This window comes from Thermobia domestica, chromosome 10 (genome assembly GCF_964235325.1).
Source record: "Thermobia domestica chromosome 10, izTheDome1.hap1.1, whole genome shotgun sequence".
Lineage (NCBI taxonomy): Eukaryota > Metazoa > Arthropoda > Insecta > Zygentoma > Lepismatidae > Thermobia > Thermobia domestica.
The window spans coordinates 101,987,905-102,009,611 of record NC_137463.1 but is presented as its reverse complement, the minus strand read 5'-3'; the positions used below and the strand labels follow the sequence as shown (position 1 = coordinate 102,009,611).

Genomic DNA, 21,707 nt, shown 5'->3' with positions numbered 1-21,707 from the left:
CCTCCAGGTTCCATAGGCCATAGAGTTAGTTATTGATTACTCACTACAAGTGTAGTTGCTTGAAGTCAACATTGTACTCAATGAATGCTTATCAAGTACTGTAACTTGAAAGTAATTATAATTATACTCGTGAAAGCGGAACATATCAAAATACACTTAATGGTCTAAATTGAATCTATTCCTCCAAGTAAAACTTCCCTGACATATTAAGAAACTTAGTACTTCGCAATCACATATGTCTCGGGTAGTAACTCCATTCACCCAAACGTGATGCTTACTTGTCAGCAAATTTTGAGCAGATTTTTAGTTGTCCATTATATTTTGGGATTATGTTCCTGTAGATACTCTACTATTTTGTGCTTAAAAATGTTTACTGATTAGTTTGAATTAATCATTGAGCTAGATTACTTTATAAAACTTTTCCAAGTTATATAAAAGTTGGTGCAAAACGTTTTATTCATTTTTAAAAATTGGGACAGTATTTAGTATTCCCAAATTGGACAATTCCGATTAATCGGAACTATGTCACTCTACTTTTATCATTATAAATTTCTGTCCCTTATAGATTGTTATATAAATAAATGATTTTTCTCATGTTTTTCTTTTAAAATGTTACTTTACATATTTAAAAATACAAGCTGAACCTTTTTTTAATTAAAAATTAATGAAGGTCTGTATTTGTTTTTCTAGATCAATTATTACTGGCCTTTATCCCCCAACGAGTGGCGAGATCGACATTTATGGACATAACATTTTTCTAGACAGGAACTGGATCACGAAAAATCTGGGGATATGCCCTCAATATAACGTTTTGTTTTCTACGTATGTTCAACTATTTACAAATTTTATTTGTAGCACACCTTTCAGTAGGCAAATTATAAAGCAGGTTTGAAGTTATGATTATTTCACTTACTAAATCGTCTAATCTGTGAAAAGTATATATAGGGTGTAACATAAATGCACGGCCAAAAGTAACGAGGTGATTGCGGACATCCAAATAAATAAAAATGTTGCTAGAACATTGGTCCGATGCTGCTTCGTTTCCGAGATACAGGGTGTTCAAGAGAGTACCTCCAATGACTCACTATGGGAAAGTGAATGGAAATGGTCAATAGCTGTTATAGGAATAATAATATCAAGTGAAATTATGCCTGTGTAAATACATTCACACTAACATATAGAATGAAAGTAATCAACATTTGAGGTTATTGGGTTTCCAGCAGTAGCGGCCGGTGGTTTGTGGTTTCGGGTGTTGCAGTACGAACGATAAGAGACAGAAGATATAAAGTTGACTCATTGACTAATCAGCATAACTTTAGATGCAAATGCTATGTGACATGTTAAATTAAATAAAATTCTGCTTTTAAAAAATAAAAAATGCAGAACATTTTATCCGATTAATCATCTTAATTAATTAGTAAGTTCGTTATCCTCTCTTTGATTGGAGCAAATCTGTCTTATACATGCTGGTTGAACTCTGGTATTCTTATTGTCAGGTCTTTTTGATGGAAAGCATAACCAATGGTGATAACCTTTCTTGGGACATTCAATTCCTTGAAAGTGTCAATTCTTTCTCATGTGGAAAAAAAACTTTTCGTCCTTTGCTGACGCCATAGGTACAGCTAATATTAATTTCAGAAGCTTCGTAGATTCACTAAATATTTTTTCTAGATTATTGCGAACGATTCATTCTAGCAAACTCAGTCCCTGACAGTGATCCGAATTCCTCTTCAGCGTTGACTAAGAGAGTTCGTAGCAGAGATTACTGTTATAAAAAATGTACATTGAACACACTTTATTCACAGTTTACCCAGGAAAATTTAAAATAAATTGAGGAAATGTATCTGGTGTAAACAACACTACTGCCATAAGATATGCTGTAAATTTAAACTGGATTTGTTTTTCGAACACTCTCCTGAATTGCCCTTTGCTTGTTTTGTTTAAGCCTTAATTGCAAATTTTTCCTCAGTTGAAAGCTGGTCAATGTTTTTTGTAAGTTATTTACAGAAGTCATGGTATACAATTCATTCATAATTTGTAGGTTATTTACAGAATTAAAGCACGCACAATAAAATTAAACCTAATAATTAAAAACCAAAACAGCTGATACAAAAAAGGTACTGGTATATCAATTCCGAATGTCACATATTCATACATCAACACACACACGTGTGAGTAAAAGAAAAAACTACATTCCAATCCATCCGTCTTGGTTGTTACGCAATGCACGATGAACACAATATACTTCCACATGAGGCAAAACAACGCTTACCAATGTAATATGTTCTGGAAAGGAAACCTTGAAACCCACCAGATGAAGGATCAGCATGTAACAGAAGCCAAAAATCAAAGAAAATCAAAACAAACAGCACTGCCAGTTCTACACCCAGAAATGTTAACTGGGAGGGATCCAAAGTATTTGAGGGAGGTCCAATACGTCTACATAATATGGAACCTGTCTTATATTGCACCCGAAAAGGCGATAAGTAATTCTTACTTACTGTCACCTATATTTTTAGAAAAAATCATAGAACAATTATTTCTATAAGAAAAAAAGAGTACATGATGAGGCGTAAAATAAAATATTTAGCGTACATCAATCGTTTCTCTGTTTAAACAAGTATAGTTCGTTAAGAAAGTTTAGAAATGTTAGCCAAGTTTTGAAATTTTTGGGAGGTCCGGACCCGGTGGACCCCCTCGTGGCTGCGCCCCTGAGCATTGCTAACTAGTCCCAAATTCAATGTGGCGTTCCCAATCATACAGGTTTGAACTCCCTCATGACTAAGCGGTTAGCGTACGCGCCTTTGGCGTGGGAGACCCGGGTTCGATTCCCGGCGGGAGCTCATGTGGTTCGGATTCTACGTTAATCAGTAGGTCCACGTCTCATATAGCCTCGCTGCTGAAAGGGACGCTAAACTAAAAAATCAGCTCAACCAATCATACAGTTCTATGTGGAAATTATCAAGAGTATGAAATATACTTATTTTATAAAAGAAATATGTTTATAATAAAATACTATCCACAGGGGTGGGGGGCGATTCTACATACTGACTTATTAATATTTGATCCACAAATTACTGTAGAAGAAGCCTTCATTATCAATATAAGCTAAGAATTAACTTGTAAATGCGGGTCTACTTTCATTTGTTTTCTTCTCTACTAGATATTTTCTTTCTTATTTTGTAATTCTGCAATCACTTTTTTTATTGTCATCATATTGATTTGCTTCAGAATGGTCCCGTAATTTAAAAATATGAATGCATAAAAACAAATTCCATTTGTTAATTGCTAGTAAAACAAAATTAAGAAAATCTTATTTAGCGTGAAAAACCTTCTCGTTCACTGGAAACCGTGCTGTGTTGCAGAAGCACTGCAACGACCAGTCCCTTTAACTTCTCAGATAGGGGAAGGAGACTTAACATTTGCTCCAATTGCCGCGCTGAAGGAATCTGGTAGTTGTATGCTCGCTGCAACACAATATAAATTAGAGTCTCTGTGACGGATTATCTTTTGCTTTTTAAAACGGATTAACGGAACGAGCAGTTACAGAAGTGAAAAATATGTTATTTAAAGTGTATATATGCGAGTATTAAAAAATATTTTTTTCTGTTCTTTACTACTATTGAAAATAATACTTTTATCTTGAAATCCTTTGTCGTTGCGCAACGCTGCAACACTAACATTAGCCGCCACTGGTTTCCCGTGTTGCCAACCTGGTACAAAGTGTTATGTTTTCAAAGAGCCTTGTCTTTCGAAAACGAAATGGAATCTGCTCCATGTTTAGGACGTTCTGATAGTAGTAATCATATACTAACGTGTGAACGTCCAGCGCTATTTGGAAACATAACATTTGTACCAGGTTTGCAACACTGTCAAACCGATAACCTCAAATGTTGATTAGTTTCATTCTCTATGTCAGTATGAATGTATTTGCACAGGCATTATGCCCTTGGTTGTATCATTCGTATAATATTAAACATTTCGATTTACTTTCCCCATAGTGGGCCATTGGAGGAACTCAACATTTGAACACCCTGTATCTCGAAAACAAAGCTTCATCAGACCTATGTTTATAGAAACATTTTTATTTATTTGGATGTCCGCAATCACCTTGTCACTTTTGGCCATGCATTTATGTTACACCTTATATACTAGTAAAATCGTCATTACGAATCCGTTGCTCACTTATAGTTTTATTACATGATTTAGTATTATTAGATTCTATTTCTTTGAAGATATTAAGGAATAAGACTATGATATATTTCCATCAGAAAACCGGCTAATAAACATGTTGACTTTTTTCTGGCGTCATTGTTATGTGTGAACACAATACTGCTTGAAACATAGATTAAGACTCATATCAACATCCTAAACTAGCCATTTTCAAACTATGTACAGTCATGCTCAAAATTATTGTCGCGTGTCTATAAATGGAATTCTTCTAGGAATATAATTTGATGACGAATACGCCCGGTATTTCTTGTAATGTTAGTATTGAGAAAGAACAATAAAACGAAAATAAAACTTTCTTGTCCATTTAACAACATTTTGTTTTACTCATTCTAATTTTCGTATTTACAATTCTTTTCCTAAGAAATTTACTCATGAGACAGAAACAGAAAATAAATACATACTAATATGTAAAAACATATAGAAGTATGTTTTAAGAAATTCTTGTAATTTACACCTTATCATATTTGAAAATTGCCGGTCGCCGCGTGGCTTAATATTATAGATGAATATCAATGTCAAACATGGCATATTAAACACAGATGTTTATGAAATTGTTGTAGTTATGTTATAATCACATATAACATAATACTGATAGCTAATACTATTAAGATATCGAGATAGGCTATCTAACATTCTTCTTTTCTGGCGTCAAAAATCGAACTATATAAATTTTGTTGCTAAAATGATTACATTTTTATGAAGCCAATCATACGATATGCGTAAGAATGTAATTAAAATATATAATAAGAACGTAATTAAAATATATAATAATTGCAAGCTTATAAAAATGGAAATTTAAGCGTACTTCGTTTACATCTGGTAAGTAAACTTATATACCATGCTCTTTTCCTTCTTACAAATAAATAAAATATTTTAATATTGCTTACATCATCAGTTAATGGGTAATAATGCTGTATAGAAGGAAATAAATCACATATTTATGCATTTGAATGACTGAAAATTAACTTAGACCAGTCTATCCATTTTGAAGAAACTCACACAAGAAACTTTTTCAATGTTCTGTCCCTTTGTTTAAGTACCTTCTTTGTTTTCTGCTTAGTTTAAATTGCACAACCTTAATTACCAATAGCACACGAAGCCGGTGATTCCCACTCATAACCAGAGCCCGGATTTTAATGACATTCCATTTTTTATTAGTGCAACGTAGACATTACTACATACAAAAATCTGATGAACTTCCTCAGATTAAATAGGTGTAATTCTTTGGATTCTTTTTTTGGTCAATTTTACCACTTTTATTTTTACATTATTTTTTTTAATTATTTGAAAACTGTACATCATTTTTAGTTCGTTTTCTCCAAACTTTTACGTCCTTTTAGGATAATTCAGTTTTCAGTTGTGCATGACTCTATCCTTTAAAAGAAATTTCTCAGATTCTTATTTATCTTTCATCTAATGGTTTTCGTGCTTTGCGAAAAGCGGAGTCCTAAACAAGCATGCATGCCGAAGCAAAAGAAGTTCAATAATCTGTTTTGTCTGAATATTACTTGACGCTACTTACAAGGGAAGTACTAGAAGTGGTACTCGGGGTTCTGCATATGTTATATATCGTTGAAAAGGTGACACTGAGTACACTACACATGTAAAATATTTCGCTTGAATGGGCCTTTAGGGGGCGTGGCGACAATTTCAAGATCATTAACAAGGCACACTCCGAAATACCAGAAAACGTGGATAAAATAGGAAGCTATGATGTAATTGTTTTAAGATGTAGTATATATATATATATATATATATATATATATATATATATATATATATATATATATATATATATATATATATATATATATATATATATATAGGTTTATAAGATAACTGAACACAAATCTGACTCAAATGTTTACAAATCAAAATGGCGGATACAAATTACAACAGCAACAAAAAACACAAGCTATGGATCTGAAATTGGGTACGTAGACACATTCGACGTCAGTATGTATGAATCAAATACCAAAACTGTAAAATTCAAAATGGTGGATCCATGATGGCGGGCAAAATGGAAAACACGGCTATGCTCCTGAAACATTGCAATGGTGGTGAAAAGGTGCGCGTTTTGTAGTGACAATATGCGTTATGCTTCGACAACTGTCTTTCTAGTATATATGCCGTTTACACTTACAGCTCCTAGGTATGCACTATTGTAGGTAACATACATGTAAGAGGATGAGGGAAAGAGTGCACAATGACTAGTGGTAGTGGTAGAGGTCAAAGAAACAGGTGTAACACAGGCTTTTACGACAAAATACATAAGAACATGTAATGCAGGATTTTTTCTGTTTGCAGTTACGGGCTCGTCGAAAAGAAATAATGTCCTTGACACCTTGAAATGGAACGTATGGTGCGCAGGCATACCTAGACCTACTTTGTACCAGGTGTGTCTAAACAAGGGCCGATAAAGTGCCAACTGGAATTGGTTCAAAATGAGGCTATAAATTTTCAAGACATTTTCAGGCCTGTGCAGTAGTGCTTCGTTTCCTGTAAGGAATGCATGTTCAGTGAACAGTTCCAGAAAATCTTTCTACTGATGGAAGCAAAACACATTCAGTGGTTGCATGAAAGCAGTGGAACCAAGTGAAAGGATTTTTTAATGTAACCGCAACGCTGTCATCATGGTAAATATCTCTGACGTTTGAGCACTCCAGGGATCAGCAATGCACTTTTTCCGCCATATTGGATCCGTCATGTTGCATTTTCCCGTTTTAACATTGAATTCTTACTCCGTGACCACGAAAACCTCTATTGACCTGCTTTCAGTTCATAGCAGTGTTTTGTATTTTGTCCGCCATCTTGAATACATCATTTTGAATTGTACACTTTTGGTATCCAATTCGTACATAGTGACGTCGAATATCTCTATATACTCTAGATCTCTATATACGAATTCAGATCCATAGCTTGTTTTTTATGTAATTTGTATCCGCCATGTTGGATTCGCCATTTTGATTTGTAAACGTTTGATGTTAGATTCGTATTCAGCTACCTTTTAAGCCTACATATCAAGTCTCAAAACAATTAAATCATAGCTGCCTATTTTGTCCAGGTTTTCTGGTGTTTCGGAGCGTGACTTGTTCTGATCTTCAAATGGTCGCCCCTCGCCCTACAGGCCTCATTCAAGCGAGATATTTCACATGTATGGTGTACTCGGTGTCACCTTTCTAACAATGTATAACACATGCAGATCCCCGGGTGTCACTTCTATTACTTCCCTTATTAGTCTATATTTAATTACCACCGCAATAAAACCTGGCTGAAAAATCGAGAAATGAAACATGATCTTGTTTCATATTTACAATCTGCACAACACATCAAGGTGAAGGAACTGTTCTTCCATTGTTTATTTTAGAATGAACATTTTGTTTTGAAAATTAAAAGCAAACAACACTATTCGAGGATAAAAGAAAAACAACAGCTTAATTGTTGATACAGCTGAACATTGCTTTTTTAAAACTCACTCCGTACGAACATTTGCATAATCCGATATTCACGGTGAGGAATATGCAACTTCTGTTTCTTCTATTTGTGAGTTTAGCTATCAACTGGATTTAAAGTGCTGAAGGTGAAGCTAGCTAAAGATGCTTATTTGAAACAAATATTATCAGAATTCGATGGCGATATAGTTTCTATTGATAGCCAGATACTTTTCTACAAAACATGTGAAGTTAAAGTGCAAGCAGATAATGATTTACTGTTCAGCAATATATCGGACATGACAAATCTGTACGTGGTATCGAGAAAATTAGTAAAAGGATAACGTCCTAACTTTTGCTTACACAGAAATCATCCACAAGTACTGATACTAACTGCTGTATGGAGATTTGTGTGAAGCTTTCCTTTCTGTAAACATTCGTATCTGGAAAATGAATAATTTGAAATAAAAGAGTTTATGTGAAAGTATGCAGGTCGTTATATTTCAGACGAGTCTATTCTGAGAAAGAACTACTTTCGCCTTGTTATGAAAACACTATAAGAAGAGTAAGAGTACGAGTATCCGAAAAAAATATTTTTGTCTCTATTGATGATACCAGCCATGTAGAAGGCCGTTACAATCTTAATGTAATAGTGGGTGTGGAAAAAGTAAATATTGCTGCTCATAACTTAAATTTTGAAGTCAGTGAGCTATTCAGCAACATGTCGTCTCTTGGACATATCGATGACACTATTGTGGCCTGAAAGGCTAAGACATGATGTAGTGCTCTTTTTGACTGATGTAATGCCTTACGTTGTCAAAGCTGCCAGCACAATTAAAGGGTCGTACTCATAGGTGACACATGCCACTTGCCTAACACACGCTTTTCACAGAGAGGCGAAAGACGTGCATGGCCAACTTCTCCAAAGTCGACACGCTTGTGTTCCTCGTGAAGAAGGATTTTGTTAAGGCTCCCTCAAGCAGACGACTTATCAAATCTCTGGCTCCAGATATACCGCTTCCATCACATTCTATCATTACGCGCTGTTACCTGGATTAATGCCTGTGTGTACCAAAACGACTACTTTCATACCATGAAACGAATAATACAGTAGATTCCTTGAAGCAGAAGAACCTTAAGGCTATACAAAAAAATTCAAGAACAGTTTTCCGATAGGGAAATGGACAGAATTGTAGCATATATAAGGAAAATTTCGAATGCTTGGCAGCAAAAATTATTACACGTCCTCAAGAAAGACATGTACCCCTCGACATGATGATGGGTATGACGAGAGCAACTGAAGATGCCGTGAAGAAAGATCCTGGTGAAACTAGCATGTTAGTATTAGACAAAATAGAGCATATTCTTTACAAAACTAAGGTTATAAAGTGTTGTGTTTTATTAACCGAGTGTGTTAAGTAAAGATATTAGCATGACATGCATGGAGGAGAAACTTAAATCTACTGATGTAGCGTACTTCAAGTAAGCTCTAATTGCAACCGTAGATGTGGAAACGAGTTTTTTCTTGTACAGAAATGTTTTGGACGAGAATTGAATTTCCTTTACTTTGATAACCTGTAAACGATCATTGTTATCCCTGCAATGCAAAATATGGGGTAAGAATTATTTTATGTTAATACTTTGATATTTGTAAATACTTGATATTTGTTAATACTTTGATATTTGTTCTTAGCAATGTTATTCTGATCCATCAAAAAATGCAATAAGTAGATTGAGATATTTTGTTACAAATTTTTGAGCAATTTTTCAAAGAGTTTAGGTCATTTTACTGGACTCTTGTTGTAATTTGAAAGGTAATTTGGAAAGATTTTGATGCTATCAAAAGTGAGATCCTGCTCATACAAACAGTAAATATAACGTATGTCACCTGTTGCGGTGGATACCTTCTCTAAAAATAACAACAGTTGATATTATTTGTTACTTGATAGGCATGCAGTTCAGTTCCGTACAACATACTCTATATAGTGTAATTTTTCTTTGCGATCAAAAATACTAATTAACTTAACATTATCCATTAATAAACGTGAGAAAGATTGACACACTGGTTTAAAATAGAACCTGTGCGATCACCTAACCATCAGAACGATAACAACGCCCGGAAAACAAGTCAGAACTCCTAGAAGTAGAAACAGTGCAAGAGACATGAAGGCGAATTTTTTTGAATGAGTGTGACGTCACCTTTTGAGCACAGTCGCCTTATAAACTAAACTCTAAGAGCTGGTAGGAAGGGATTAATGAGACTAACCTCATGGAGAGAATGTAAACATTACTTACGTTTAATAAAATGACAAGTAAATGGAATGCTTAAAAGGAGAAAATATCTTTTGGCTATGTATTGCTTTATTGGTATGTCTATTAAAAATTAATGCACCAGTACCATAAGTTATGACATTATGCAGGTAGCATCGTACTCGACGATTGGATCTGACCATCCTGTGGAGTATATAGGATCATTGCAAATGTCGTGTATAACCTAAAATACCAACTCTGAAGTGATTCATATAGTGCATACAGCACAAAATGGACAAAACGCTCAAGCAAGCAAGAAAAAAATAGCAATTTGAATTGAAATGCCTTTTTCTTTCTGAAGTGAAATTCTACCATTCAGGATCTTTCATAAAGAATACGAAATACCGATCTCATTAAAAACATACAATGAATATAAGTACACATAAAAATAAACTTTGCAAGAAAAAATACAAAGCAAATAATAGGAAAAGAGACAAATAAAGTTTTAAACAGATTCCAAATATTTCTGATTGCGAAACATGTAAATATTTCAGACTTAAAAAATGAAAAATAAATAAAGGATAACATATATTGAAGTTCCAATATGTTAGCCTTAAACGAGAGACAAAGCGCGACTTGCTTCTTAAATCATTAGTATAAAAATGCCATTATGTTATGTCCTTACATAATTTGTGGTGTTGAAATTATTTGTAATCACAATCTAATTAGATATTAATATGACATTACTCTAGCTCATGAAATTTGTTTCTGTGCGCTACAAATAATTTCCCTTTGCAAGTTTTGCTAAGAATACTTTTGGCAAATACAGAAGATAATTTGGTCAACAGCATGCTTCGGCTATGCTCATCACATAGGTCACTCCAGTTACACATTTTTATAGAGGTTTGGTGAAACACTGGGTTGCATTAGAACAAAGTATTCAAGGGTAGTAATTCCCAGACCCACCAAGCGTGTGTACAGGCAGTCCAGTTGGTAAGTGGACTACTCATCGAATACGCCGCCGCAAATCTTTAACATGTTTATATCTGTAGTGTCATTTCAGATTTTGCTTGGGGACGGGATAAGACTATTGTATATAAGTAGAACTTGACATTTTTCATTGGTATAGTATTCTTATTTGTACATTATAGAAGACAATAGCTCTCTCCCTAAATCCCAAATTGCGTGCGTGTCACATTTAGATGCTTAGAACAAATCAAATAGTAACAGCAAGACGACTAAAATGTTTTCAGAAACTCTTCTTTGTAAGTAAAGAGATTTTTAAACAATCTTCAAATTTTGCTGGCGGTATCAGATAAAATAATACAGATCGTTAAAGTAACTATTCTATCACTATTCACATGTTTGCAACACTTCTTAAAATTATTTATCTAAGGAAACTTGTAATTACAGCTATCAAAGTTTTAGTTGATGATCATGTGATGCAGCAACTAATGATATCAACATTTAAGTAGTGTTGCAAACTTTACCAACGTTTACCGAATCCTCGGAACGGTTTGGGATACAAAAATCCTGTAAATGGAAAAATGATTTAGTTTCACATATATATTTGAGGTGAGGAATTATCTGGCTTACTACCATTTAAACAGTAAAACTTATGTTGGCTTGACAACATTGTTTACTGTACTTAATGCGTTCTATTGATGATTTATTAGTACAAAATTTCAGCGTATTTTATCTGTTGGTTTAAAAGTCATGTGATTGTGTTAAGTTTAAAAAATCTCATTCCGTATATTATGTTGGACGCATTAATTGTAAATATAAAACTTTTTTCTTAATATCTTTGTTCATGTAGTTTGACCGTGAGAGAGCATTTGGTGTTCTACTCGGCGATCAAGAGCAATGAAATAAGAGTAAAAGACGAAGACGTAGATGGCATTATCAAGGATGTAGGTTTAATCGAGAAGCGAAATGAAATACCTGCAAATCTTTCTGGTGGAATGCAGAGGAAACTGTCAATTGCTTGTGCTTTTATTGGTGGTTCCAGGTAGGTATCAATCTTACATAGATACATGACAGTATATCAAGGTAAAAGTAGTACAAGAAACGTATTGGGACTGTATCTGTATAAACATAAATGAGCGGCTAGGGAAAATACACAATACACATCGTAAACAAGGGTTCCTTGTCATATTCGGGTAAAATTCCAAACTTAAGCTACCTGCGTAATATGTTATTGCTCAATCGTAATCCATTCGACCTATAATATAATGTCGCCGGAAGTAGAGCTTACCAGTGTATTTTTCCGTGCCGCTCAAATCGAGATAAAAAATGAGAGAACATAGAAAAACTACTCTGAAAACAGTGAATAATACAAACTTAGTTTATCATTTAAACGAAACATATCTTTAGGGAAAGTATTACTGACCAAAGGAAACAGCTATATTTTAACAACCTGTGTTAGATATTCGGCGAAATATCACTGCCTTTGTCATAAGATAATCAGATAATGTGTTTGATGTAAACAACGATATATTGCCGAAATTGTAATACAAATCATTAAGTTAGAATGATCAGTATTCAGAAACATAGCTGTCTCCTCTACTATTTCGATAAAAAACGTAATTGGCGTTGCGTAAGTCACTAGATCATTAGAACAGTCCATCTAAATGTCTTTCTTTTACTCCTTAAATTGCTTAAAATCTACTGATCCTTACGTGAAAACTTATTTTTGGGTAATGTTGCAGAGATTCAAGTGTAGTGTTAATATTTGTTCTCGACCTATTATGCAATTAGTTTGGATTGCAATAAAACTTATTCAAATAAATGAGTAGTAATTCCAGCAGTTGATCGACCTCACTTCTGGTTCAGTGTTGGACTCCACATGACCTCATTACGTAGTGTGACGTCATGCAGGACGCCCTATTTAACTTTTGCAGGGGTTCTTTGGTCCTTACTCTCAAAGATCCGGAAGTAAGCATAGGACCACACCATAAATTTTAGAAATTAATAAAAAAAAACATTGGTAAAATAGTATAAAACCAGACTGTGTACCCTAAAAGTTTGAGTTTTCTATCATCGTTTCTATTGGGAAAAATTGTCAAAGATTGAAAGTTTAAATATTTCTGACGTTTTTCATTTTTTTTAATGAGACTTCATTATATAGATATATTAATGAGTATAGGGATTTATCCTCTTTCATAGAACACATATACAGTATTATGGTCACCCTTCTAAAATTTTGGATGGACCACATTGTCCCGCCTCTTAAATTTGTGAATTGTAGAAAAGCACTAATTGTTACTTGACCGTGAATACATTCTCCTTTAAACTTTAGTGGTAGCCCAACTACATTTCTATTTGTAAAATATTCCAAATAATATAAGTAAGTAATAGATTTATCATATGCTCATATTTTGATCTAATTTACCTTCTTTGATAATGATTTAGGTTTAGATTTTTTAGTTTGATGCTACTTTCAACAGCAAGGATATACAAACGTGGACCTTGAATTTTACCAATGATCAGAACAACATGAGTTTACTCCGAGAATTGAGCTCAGCTTTCACACACCAAAAGTGCCTACGCTATCCACTTAGCCATGAGAGAGGTCCTTGATGAGGGTTTATTACCTTACATGGTTATATGGATGAATATAGGAGTACAGTCTCTTTTATAGGACATAGATACATTGATTCGTCTTTCTTAAATTTCGGGATGAATGCATAGCATCACTTTTTAAATTTGGGAATTGTCGAAACGTAACAAGTAGCGATGTCACAAGTATACTACGTATGGGGGTTGAATTTGCATAGAGTGATATTTTCAAAATTAATATTGATATTTAAGGGGTAATAGATTTCTAGCATTCCATATTGTAGTAAAAATATTGAAGTAAACGTGAATATATTCTTGAGATGCTTAACTGATTGCAGAAAACAGCCTCTCGCTATCTGTTACTCTGTTTGCTCTATGGTTATGAACGTGAAATATTGCCTCCATCAACAAACAAGATTTCTAACTGTTGTCTTTCTATATCCTGACCAAATTAAGTGTTGATTCATCAAGTATTTCTTGGAACTTTTTGTCTCCTGGAGGTAAAAGCATGAAAGAGTTTTGGCAATCCAAACTCCTAAAATAGTAGTTATTGTGTATTCTAGGAGAAAAGTATGTTGCTCTGTAAATTGTGGTGGTCCATGATATTTCATTTCACGGTTAAAAATTTCCAAAAAAATATATTGTACTTAAGAAATACTTTTTACGTCGTGAACGGTTTTTTTCCAAATTTATCCACAAAGGTATGGCTTAATTACGAGCCATAAAGTCGTACGATCTTCGTACAACATATGGTTTTATGGATGAGTACTTTGATGAACTCGTATTATAATTTTAAAATTGTATATTGACCCACCCTTTAATTGGAAATTGTTCTATAAGACCTGTAAGTTTGAGACATAACTTATTTCTTGGTTTTGATTAATGTACCATCTCGGAACACATGCCGTCGTACACACAGAAGTAATGTAATAGAATGATGTCATGAGTGGACTCTCTCAACATATGACTTGTAACTAAAACTTTAGACATGATGAAAATTATGTTTATGGGGCTGCCATCGTTTAAAAAATACAGATTTAAAAAATATTTTTCAACACAAAATGTTAACTGAAAAGCTCAACTAAAATGTTGCAATGAAAACTTCGAAATCAAAATTATGATATTAAACAATCTAAAATTTTAATGAAAATAATTCTTAAGTAACTAAAGTTGTTGTTAAACGAAAATCTTTATCAGGAAATAGTCTTTATTTTTTTAAAGTAAAATGTTAAGCACGAAATGTTGATACTGGGAATTCTGAAAGAGAGAAACATAATAAGATGCGTAAAAAAGTAAATAAAATTTTTTGTCAAATAAAGATTTTGAAATGAAATTTTGAAACAAAAAAAATGTCTTGAAACAAATTTTAAACAAAAATTTTTATCACCTAAAAATATATTGAAGATTTTGAAATGAAAATTGAAGTTAATGTTTTCTTATAGTGTTTTTTTTTTTTTACTTAAAAATACACACTTTACATAAAGCAATATGTTATCTTTCATCATGGGTATGGAGTTGGAACGTCCATTTGCACATATTCTCGCTGAACCAAGTGAATATGGCAAATACTATTTCAGAATGCTCTGAAACGATTGCTGTTCAACCTCTCTAGTAACACGAATATGAAATTTCTTATGAGACATGACAGGATGTGTTGATGAATGGGGCGAGCTGTCTGGTGATTCACGAATTATGGAATGTAGTGTTGGATGTAAACAATATTGTTACATGAGCAGGTGTCCAAAACTCATAACAGTTGTTCAAATAATTGGAGAAAGTATATACGAATGATGATGAACGGATGAGAACTATGAAATAAAAGTCCGTATTGTGAAGCTTTTTAAAACTCTTCTAATCTCAAACTTGCACAAAATTGCTTTCTTCAGTAATGAATCGCATTTCATCCGTCATATGATTTCGTATTGAACTTCGTAACTAAGTTACTTTGTGTATGCATATCATGCTTAAGATGCGTATTTTATTAGAGTAAAATATTTTATTGTCATTAAGCTTTGCAAGGAATAGACAAGGTATAAATTAATAGGTAGTTACAGTAAGAAACAACCGTTACATACAAAAAAAATCAAGTGATGATTAATATAATCCCTAAAATATAGTAAAAATTATAATAACTATTTTAAAAAAATGACATTCTGGAGATTGTGACTCACTTTCCTCACATTCCATGAACGCTTGTACTGAATAAAATGGGTTCTCTTAGCAAGTCATAGAAGTTCCTTTAACCTTTAACGCAGTTGCTACATTGAAGATATAATCTTGTTAAACAGCTTCCTTGTACAACTAAATAAATATTTTAACTTTCGATAATAATTTAGGAAATGATATATCAATTTTCTTATATCATCTAGTATCATTCCAAATGCACTTTTTCTCCGAATATCAGATTTGTAAGGTTTTGCTTGGTGTTAAGTAGCACATGATAAATACATAAATTCGCTACTGCCACTATAGTAAACCTAATAAATAACGGTTTGCATTGTTCTTTATCATGTTTTTCATCAACAGTTCTGACAGTCTTCTTCAGTAAAATTAGCACATCATATACTTGTCTACTATCACCCCAAAGCAAAATCTCGTATACTATTAAAAATGAAAAATATGAAGTTTTCATATCATAAAGAACTGTATTTTTAGGTTTCTTAAAATATAGAACATTCGTTAGAGATTTTACATAGTTCACGGATATCCGACATAAGTTCATCGGCTGGAAGTTCACCGGAAATAAACTCTCTGCCAGTCTTACGTTGACAATGCAGACAAAGGCTCACCCTTAGTGGACATAAGCTCACTTAAACCTAGAACATATATTTTTATTTATAAGCATTTTATATATAATTATACGTTCACAAAGCTCTACTTATTATTATTACTCTTATTGCAATATCAATGATATAACGTAATGTTCAATTTTCCTCCTTTGGATCCGGAGTTCCCTCCTTTTGAAGGCAGTGTCTGTCTTTGTTCATTGCGCCAAAATATACATTTAAAACTTTTCACAGTTCGAAGAACAAATATTGTACGAGTTACCTAAATCAGTATGTTTGCCCATTTGATCCGTCAAAAATGTATATACTAAAACCTAATCTGGATTGAGACTTATCGTTCTGATAAAACCAAGCCAAAACTGTTTACAAATGGAAAGCGGATAAATAACAAACGCGAGCAATCTATATAATAATTTGAATATACGTTTCTCCTTGTCCCATATTTCTTTTCTTCAACTCACCAAATTTTTTAGATATAAAAATTTAGTGTTTAAAGATGTAATATTGTACGTAAGGTACACTAAATCGATTCATCTGTTTGGAGATAAGAAAAGTAAATGTGATTTTTTTGTCCTCTTTGTCGCAGCCCAGGGTGTCATGATAAAGTTATGCTGCAATACTGTATTTCAAACTTTGTTTAATGCAAATAGTATATTGCGAGAAGTGTACTGTCGATCATATGCAGTAAAAACACTCGTACATTTAATCACATGCTGTTTTCTTTGTAATATTTTTCAAACAATTAAGGTTCATAAAATTACCTGCAAAAGTTATCGATGCAATTTGTTCAGCTTCTGCAATGAGATTTTCCATTACGAGAACTTTTACAAATCTCTCTGCAGAGCTTTCACTGATTATTATTACTGTAATTATCAGTAATCCTTACTGTATTATTTCTTCCGTTATTTATTATTATTGTTATTTAGTAACTAGTTTATGATACAATTGTATTATTTGCTGTCATCTTATGTTCGTGACACATATTTGAAATGTTGCTTCTAGATCAGTTGGAAATTTATAAATAAGGGATTTATCCTTATTACCATTATACTTCCATTATTATTGTATTAATTAAGACCAAATTCTGCCCTCTTGTTTTCTGCCTATTTTTAAAAAATGCATTTGTATTAATCTGCTATGTTGCCTCAATTAATGTGCCTTCAGCTTTTGAATAAAGTTCTTCAGGATTTTTATTCATATTGAGTTGTGTAGTATCATCCGCGTAAAGAATTAATGCTGTATTGCTATTTACACGTAAATTGTTTATCATTATTAAAAGGAGCAGAGGACCAACAGAGAATCCTGTGGTATATCATATTTTACTTCCTAGGTATTTGCCCTTTTTTAACACCAACAATCTATTCATGGTCTTCTGAATAGGTATTTCTAAAGCTAAAGCAACTCCTATGGATACTGAAATACGATCATTTATTTCATAGGATTACATGCTCTACTCAGTCAAATGTTTTACTTAAATCGAAAAACGTCGTATAGCAAATCCTTTATTTTCAAAACTCCATACATTTTATTCGTTAGCGAACTTAGTACTTCTATAGTTAATTTGCTGAGCCCAAATGCAAATTGAGCCTCCAAAATTATATTTTAATATAAAAGCTATTTCAAGTAAATTTGATAGAAATAAAATATAAGAAATACAGTCATTCTTATTTAGTAAGTTACTGAATGAAGTTATATTACCATTTGGTTCGATTTAACAATTTATTTATAATGATTTATTTATGACTATTTCAGAGTAATTATTTTGGATGAACCAACAGCTGGAATTGATCCTTTTGCACGGAGATCTATTTGGGATTTAATTCTAAAGTATAAAAGAGGTTAGTAGTTTCATATTCTGAGTAATTGAATTTAAGTTATTCTTGAGATGGATCCAATTTTCTACTTATTTTTGAAGTAGCAGTATATATGCTAATAAAGTACGAAATATGTCAGGCTGTACCCCTAGAACGGGATGTGATAATACAATGGATCATGATCTATTTAAGAAATTCTGAAACCATTCCTGCTTGTTTAGTGACTAGCGTGTACACCTTTGGTGCATGAAGTCAGCATTTCGGTTCCTGCTTAGATATTTCAGAAATTTTGCACACATTACAGTGATTCTTACATCTTAAATTGTACGTCCACGTCTCATTTAGCCTCGGTGTTGAAAGGCACGCTAAACTATAATCCAATCAATAAAATTCTGACGTTTACATCATATAACATGCCATATGATTTGCTTGTTAGTTTGTTGAAATTTAATTCCCTTTTTCACCATCAAACTATATAAGATATATTTGAGGCTATAATTTAAGGTGGAATCCGAATTACCATAATGCATTCAAATTTTAATCCTCACCGGAAATCAAACTCATGACCACATCATGAAAGGCGCACACGCTAGACATTAGACCATCTGGGAGTGTAAAGTAGCATTAAAATTCTTAAACAACTGTTCTGGTTTGCTTTACGTTTATTTTATGTATTTTTAATATAACGACTGTCCTTTCTCGAAAGCTTTTTTTCCATGCAGGGATTTAATTTATTGGATACTTATCTGTCGAAAAGTGAACATTTCTAATAACAGTTACGGTAATTGTTTTCACCATTCTTAACAAAAGCAAAATGAAAATTACTTTACCAATGTTACGATTTTAAAACTGAAAATCATAGTATTTAGAAAATGATCTATTGCTCTCATCTAGACACTGACTGATCTAACAAAACAATGTATTATAATTTTGGAATATAATCTATAATTTATATAATTTTCAATGTCTTTTAAAATCGCTAAACAGTACACAGAGACCTAGAAAATCAGTTATGTAAGAGAATTCTGATTTTATCAAGGAAAAGGTTACCAAGTTGATATATGATGGGAAGAAATACTCACCTAGTTACTATTAGAGATTACTTGAGGAAGTGAATACCAGGTTCTCCTAAAAATTGTGCACCATACCAGAAGGAAAATGAAACATGAATATCAGAAACAAAGACCAACATTTATTCAGCAACGTGCAGACTATCGTGTTCGATGATCTCCGCCCGTCTTTTGGACAAGAGTTCAATCTGATGTCAACACCAGGTGGCAGGTTTAGAATTGAAAAACTCGCGACAGCCAGCATGCACCTCATCATATGAACTGAATTGCCAACCACAGAGAAAAAGAAAGAAACAAACCATAATCTAAGGATGCAACATCTGGACTAAAGGCAGGATTAGGTAACAACTCAAACCCGTCAAGTTCAGCCAGGGTGTTGGTCACACTTCGAGAGCGATGACTCGGAGGATTGACAATTTGCAACAATAATCTCTTCCTCCTCGTTAATGCCGGATATTTTTCGTTCAGAATGGCACACTCCCGGCGTAATTGTTCAGAATACAATTCACCTGTTACAGCAGGACCCTCTGAAATAAACTCAAAATTAATTATCCCGTCAATATTCCACCAAACACACAACATGAGCTTTAACTCAAATCTGTCCTGTTTCACATTGGCTAGAACTTCCTGTCCCTTTCTTGACCCACTGTTTACGTGCGTCAGGGTTTTTCGAAAACACCAATTTCTCATTTCTTGTCACAATTCTTTTTCAGAAATGTAGATCACGCGGGTTTTCTAACAAAGTCCGGCCAATTGTCACTCTGCACTGGGCGTGCTCCGTTGTCAGCTCATGAGGACTTTGTCGGGGCTGTTTATTGATGTAATTTATGGCATACAATCGGCGGTTTACTGTCGATTTGGATGCCCCAACTATTCTTGCTAACACAAGTGTCCTCGATTGTGGTTCAGCACTCACAGCATCTTGCAGAGCGTCGTTAATATACATCTGAGGTCTACCCTTGAGGAGCTTGTCTGCGAGGCTTAAATCACCCGAAGTAAATTTTGTAAACCAACGGAAGCTGTGGATTGATTCAACACTGTTTTGTTCTCAACCCGACAAATTTCCTCCACTGGAGCCTTTGCAGTTAACTCTTTTTTCCACAAAAATCGTAGCACAGTTCGAATTGCAATTTGGTCCTCACTCATGTTGCCCTTTTTGACTTTACGGGAACACTCGCTACACTTGATTCTACGAACCTGTCCTTTTATACCTGCCAACAGTTTTCACTAGTGGCGCCACCTATCCTTCCGAAGTTTTACCTCATGCAGGTCAGTGTGCTGATGGTGCAGGACTTCTGGGACAGTCTGGTATTTGTGGCATATGCAGGATTATATATTTAAATCACTATAATATTGTGCTGAAGAGGGGTACAAGTTGCACTCTAGTCAGGAGGCTGTTTACCTCCGGAATATCTTAATTCACATTTAATGATTCTCCAGAACACAATGTGTAAGTTTCTAAATAAGTGGAACTACTCCGTCTTCATTAAAACACAGTACAACTTTATGAATTAGCTGGAAGATTGTCCTTATCTGGGAAAGACTAACAGTTTTAATAATATGAAATGCTCGTTGAAGACATAAAATTAATAACATAAAATGTAGGGATTGACGAGACAAATTTGGGAATTCATAAAGCAATTTTGTCAAAATTCGAACCAGTTTCAGAAAATGCTCCAAAACTCAGCATATCTTTTCCACATTTGCATCAATTACTGACAATGAGAAGCTTTTTGGTATGTTGTGTGAACATAACTGTATTGTCTCCAGTAACTCCAATCAATAAAGTCTTTATTGATTGATCTTAATTATATAGAAAAAACATTGAAGTAAATACGGTGAGACTTGACTCTCAGAGTTCAAATCTTCTTTAGAATGCTCGGATATTAGAGATGAAAATGTTTTATTTTCAGAAATGTCTGGCGAAATTGAAAAGGACACTCAAAAATTGATGAAAAAGTTCAGTTTTATGTCCCACGATTATACCCTTTAGGCTAAGGAAAATGATGATTACGGCAAGTGAATAATGATGGAAGGATTATTGAAATGAGAATGTGGCATGGAACGGTAGTACCCCGAGGAAACCTGCAGACATGATGAAACGCCAATGGAAATAAGCCCTTTGAAATATAAAATTATTGAAAATAGCTGGCCTAGACCTATATTATTACACTTCACTATTTTTGTGTCGGTGCATTCGTTCGTATCCTCAGACGTTCCTCCCCGTGATGCGTGGCAATGACCTGGACTGGACGAGTGTTTTAACATTATACTCGATAAAGTAAATTAATCTAACCTCTTCCAACTAGTAACATAAACCATATTTAAACCGAAAGTGTCATCCCTTACCGCTAGTCTAGTAGCTAGCACATCCATAGCGCGTGCAACTGTGTTGCATTCCGTCATCAGAATGTGGTGTCTCCATGGCCCAGTTCTTCGGAACTGTAGTCAGCCACTGGTCTTCCAGGTTGGGGATTGTGCCGGGCCGATCACACGGCATTAAAGCCTATGAATAAAGGTGAGTCTCGGATGCGGACTGCTTTCTCTTTGTCTCCAACCTCACTA

At 33.8% G+C, this 21,707-nt stretch overlaps 1 protein-coding gene across 2 annotated transcripts in view; it reads left to right on the top strand.

Moving 5' to 3' along the window:
• The window catches only part of LOC145662607 (phospholipid-transporting ATPase ABCA1-like), a 1,231,974-nt gene that overhangs the window by 691,723 nt on the left and 518,544 nt on the right, over positions 1–21,707 (top strand). For both annotated transcript variants that reach the window (XM_081728328.1, XM_081728326.1), the window contains 3 exons: positions 691–822; positions 11,731–11,922; positions 18,011–18,096. In XM_081728328.1, coding sequence (XP_081584454.1) covers positions 691–822; positions 11,731–11,922; positions 18,011–18,096 — 410 coding nt within the window. The remainder of the gene's footprint in view (positions 1–690; positions 823–11,730; positions 11,923–18,010; positions 18,097–21,707) is intronic.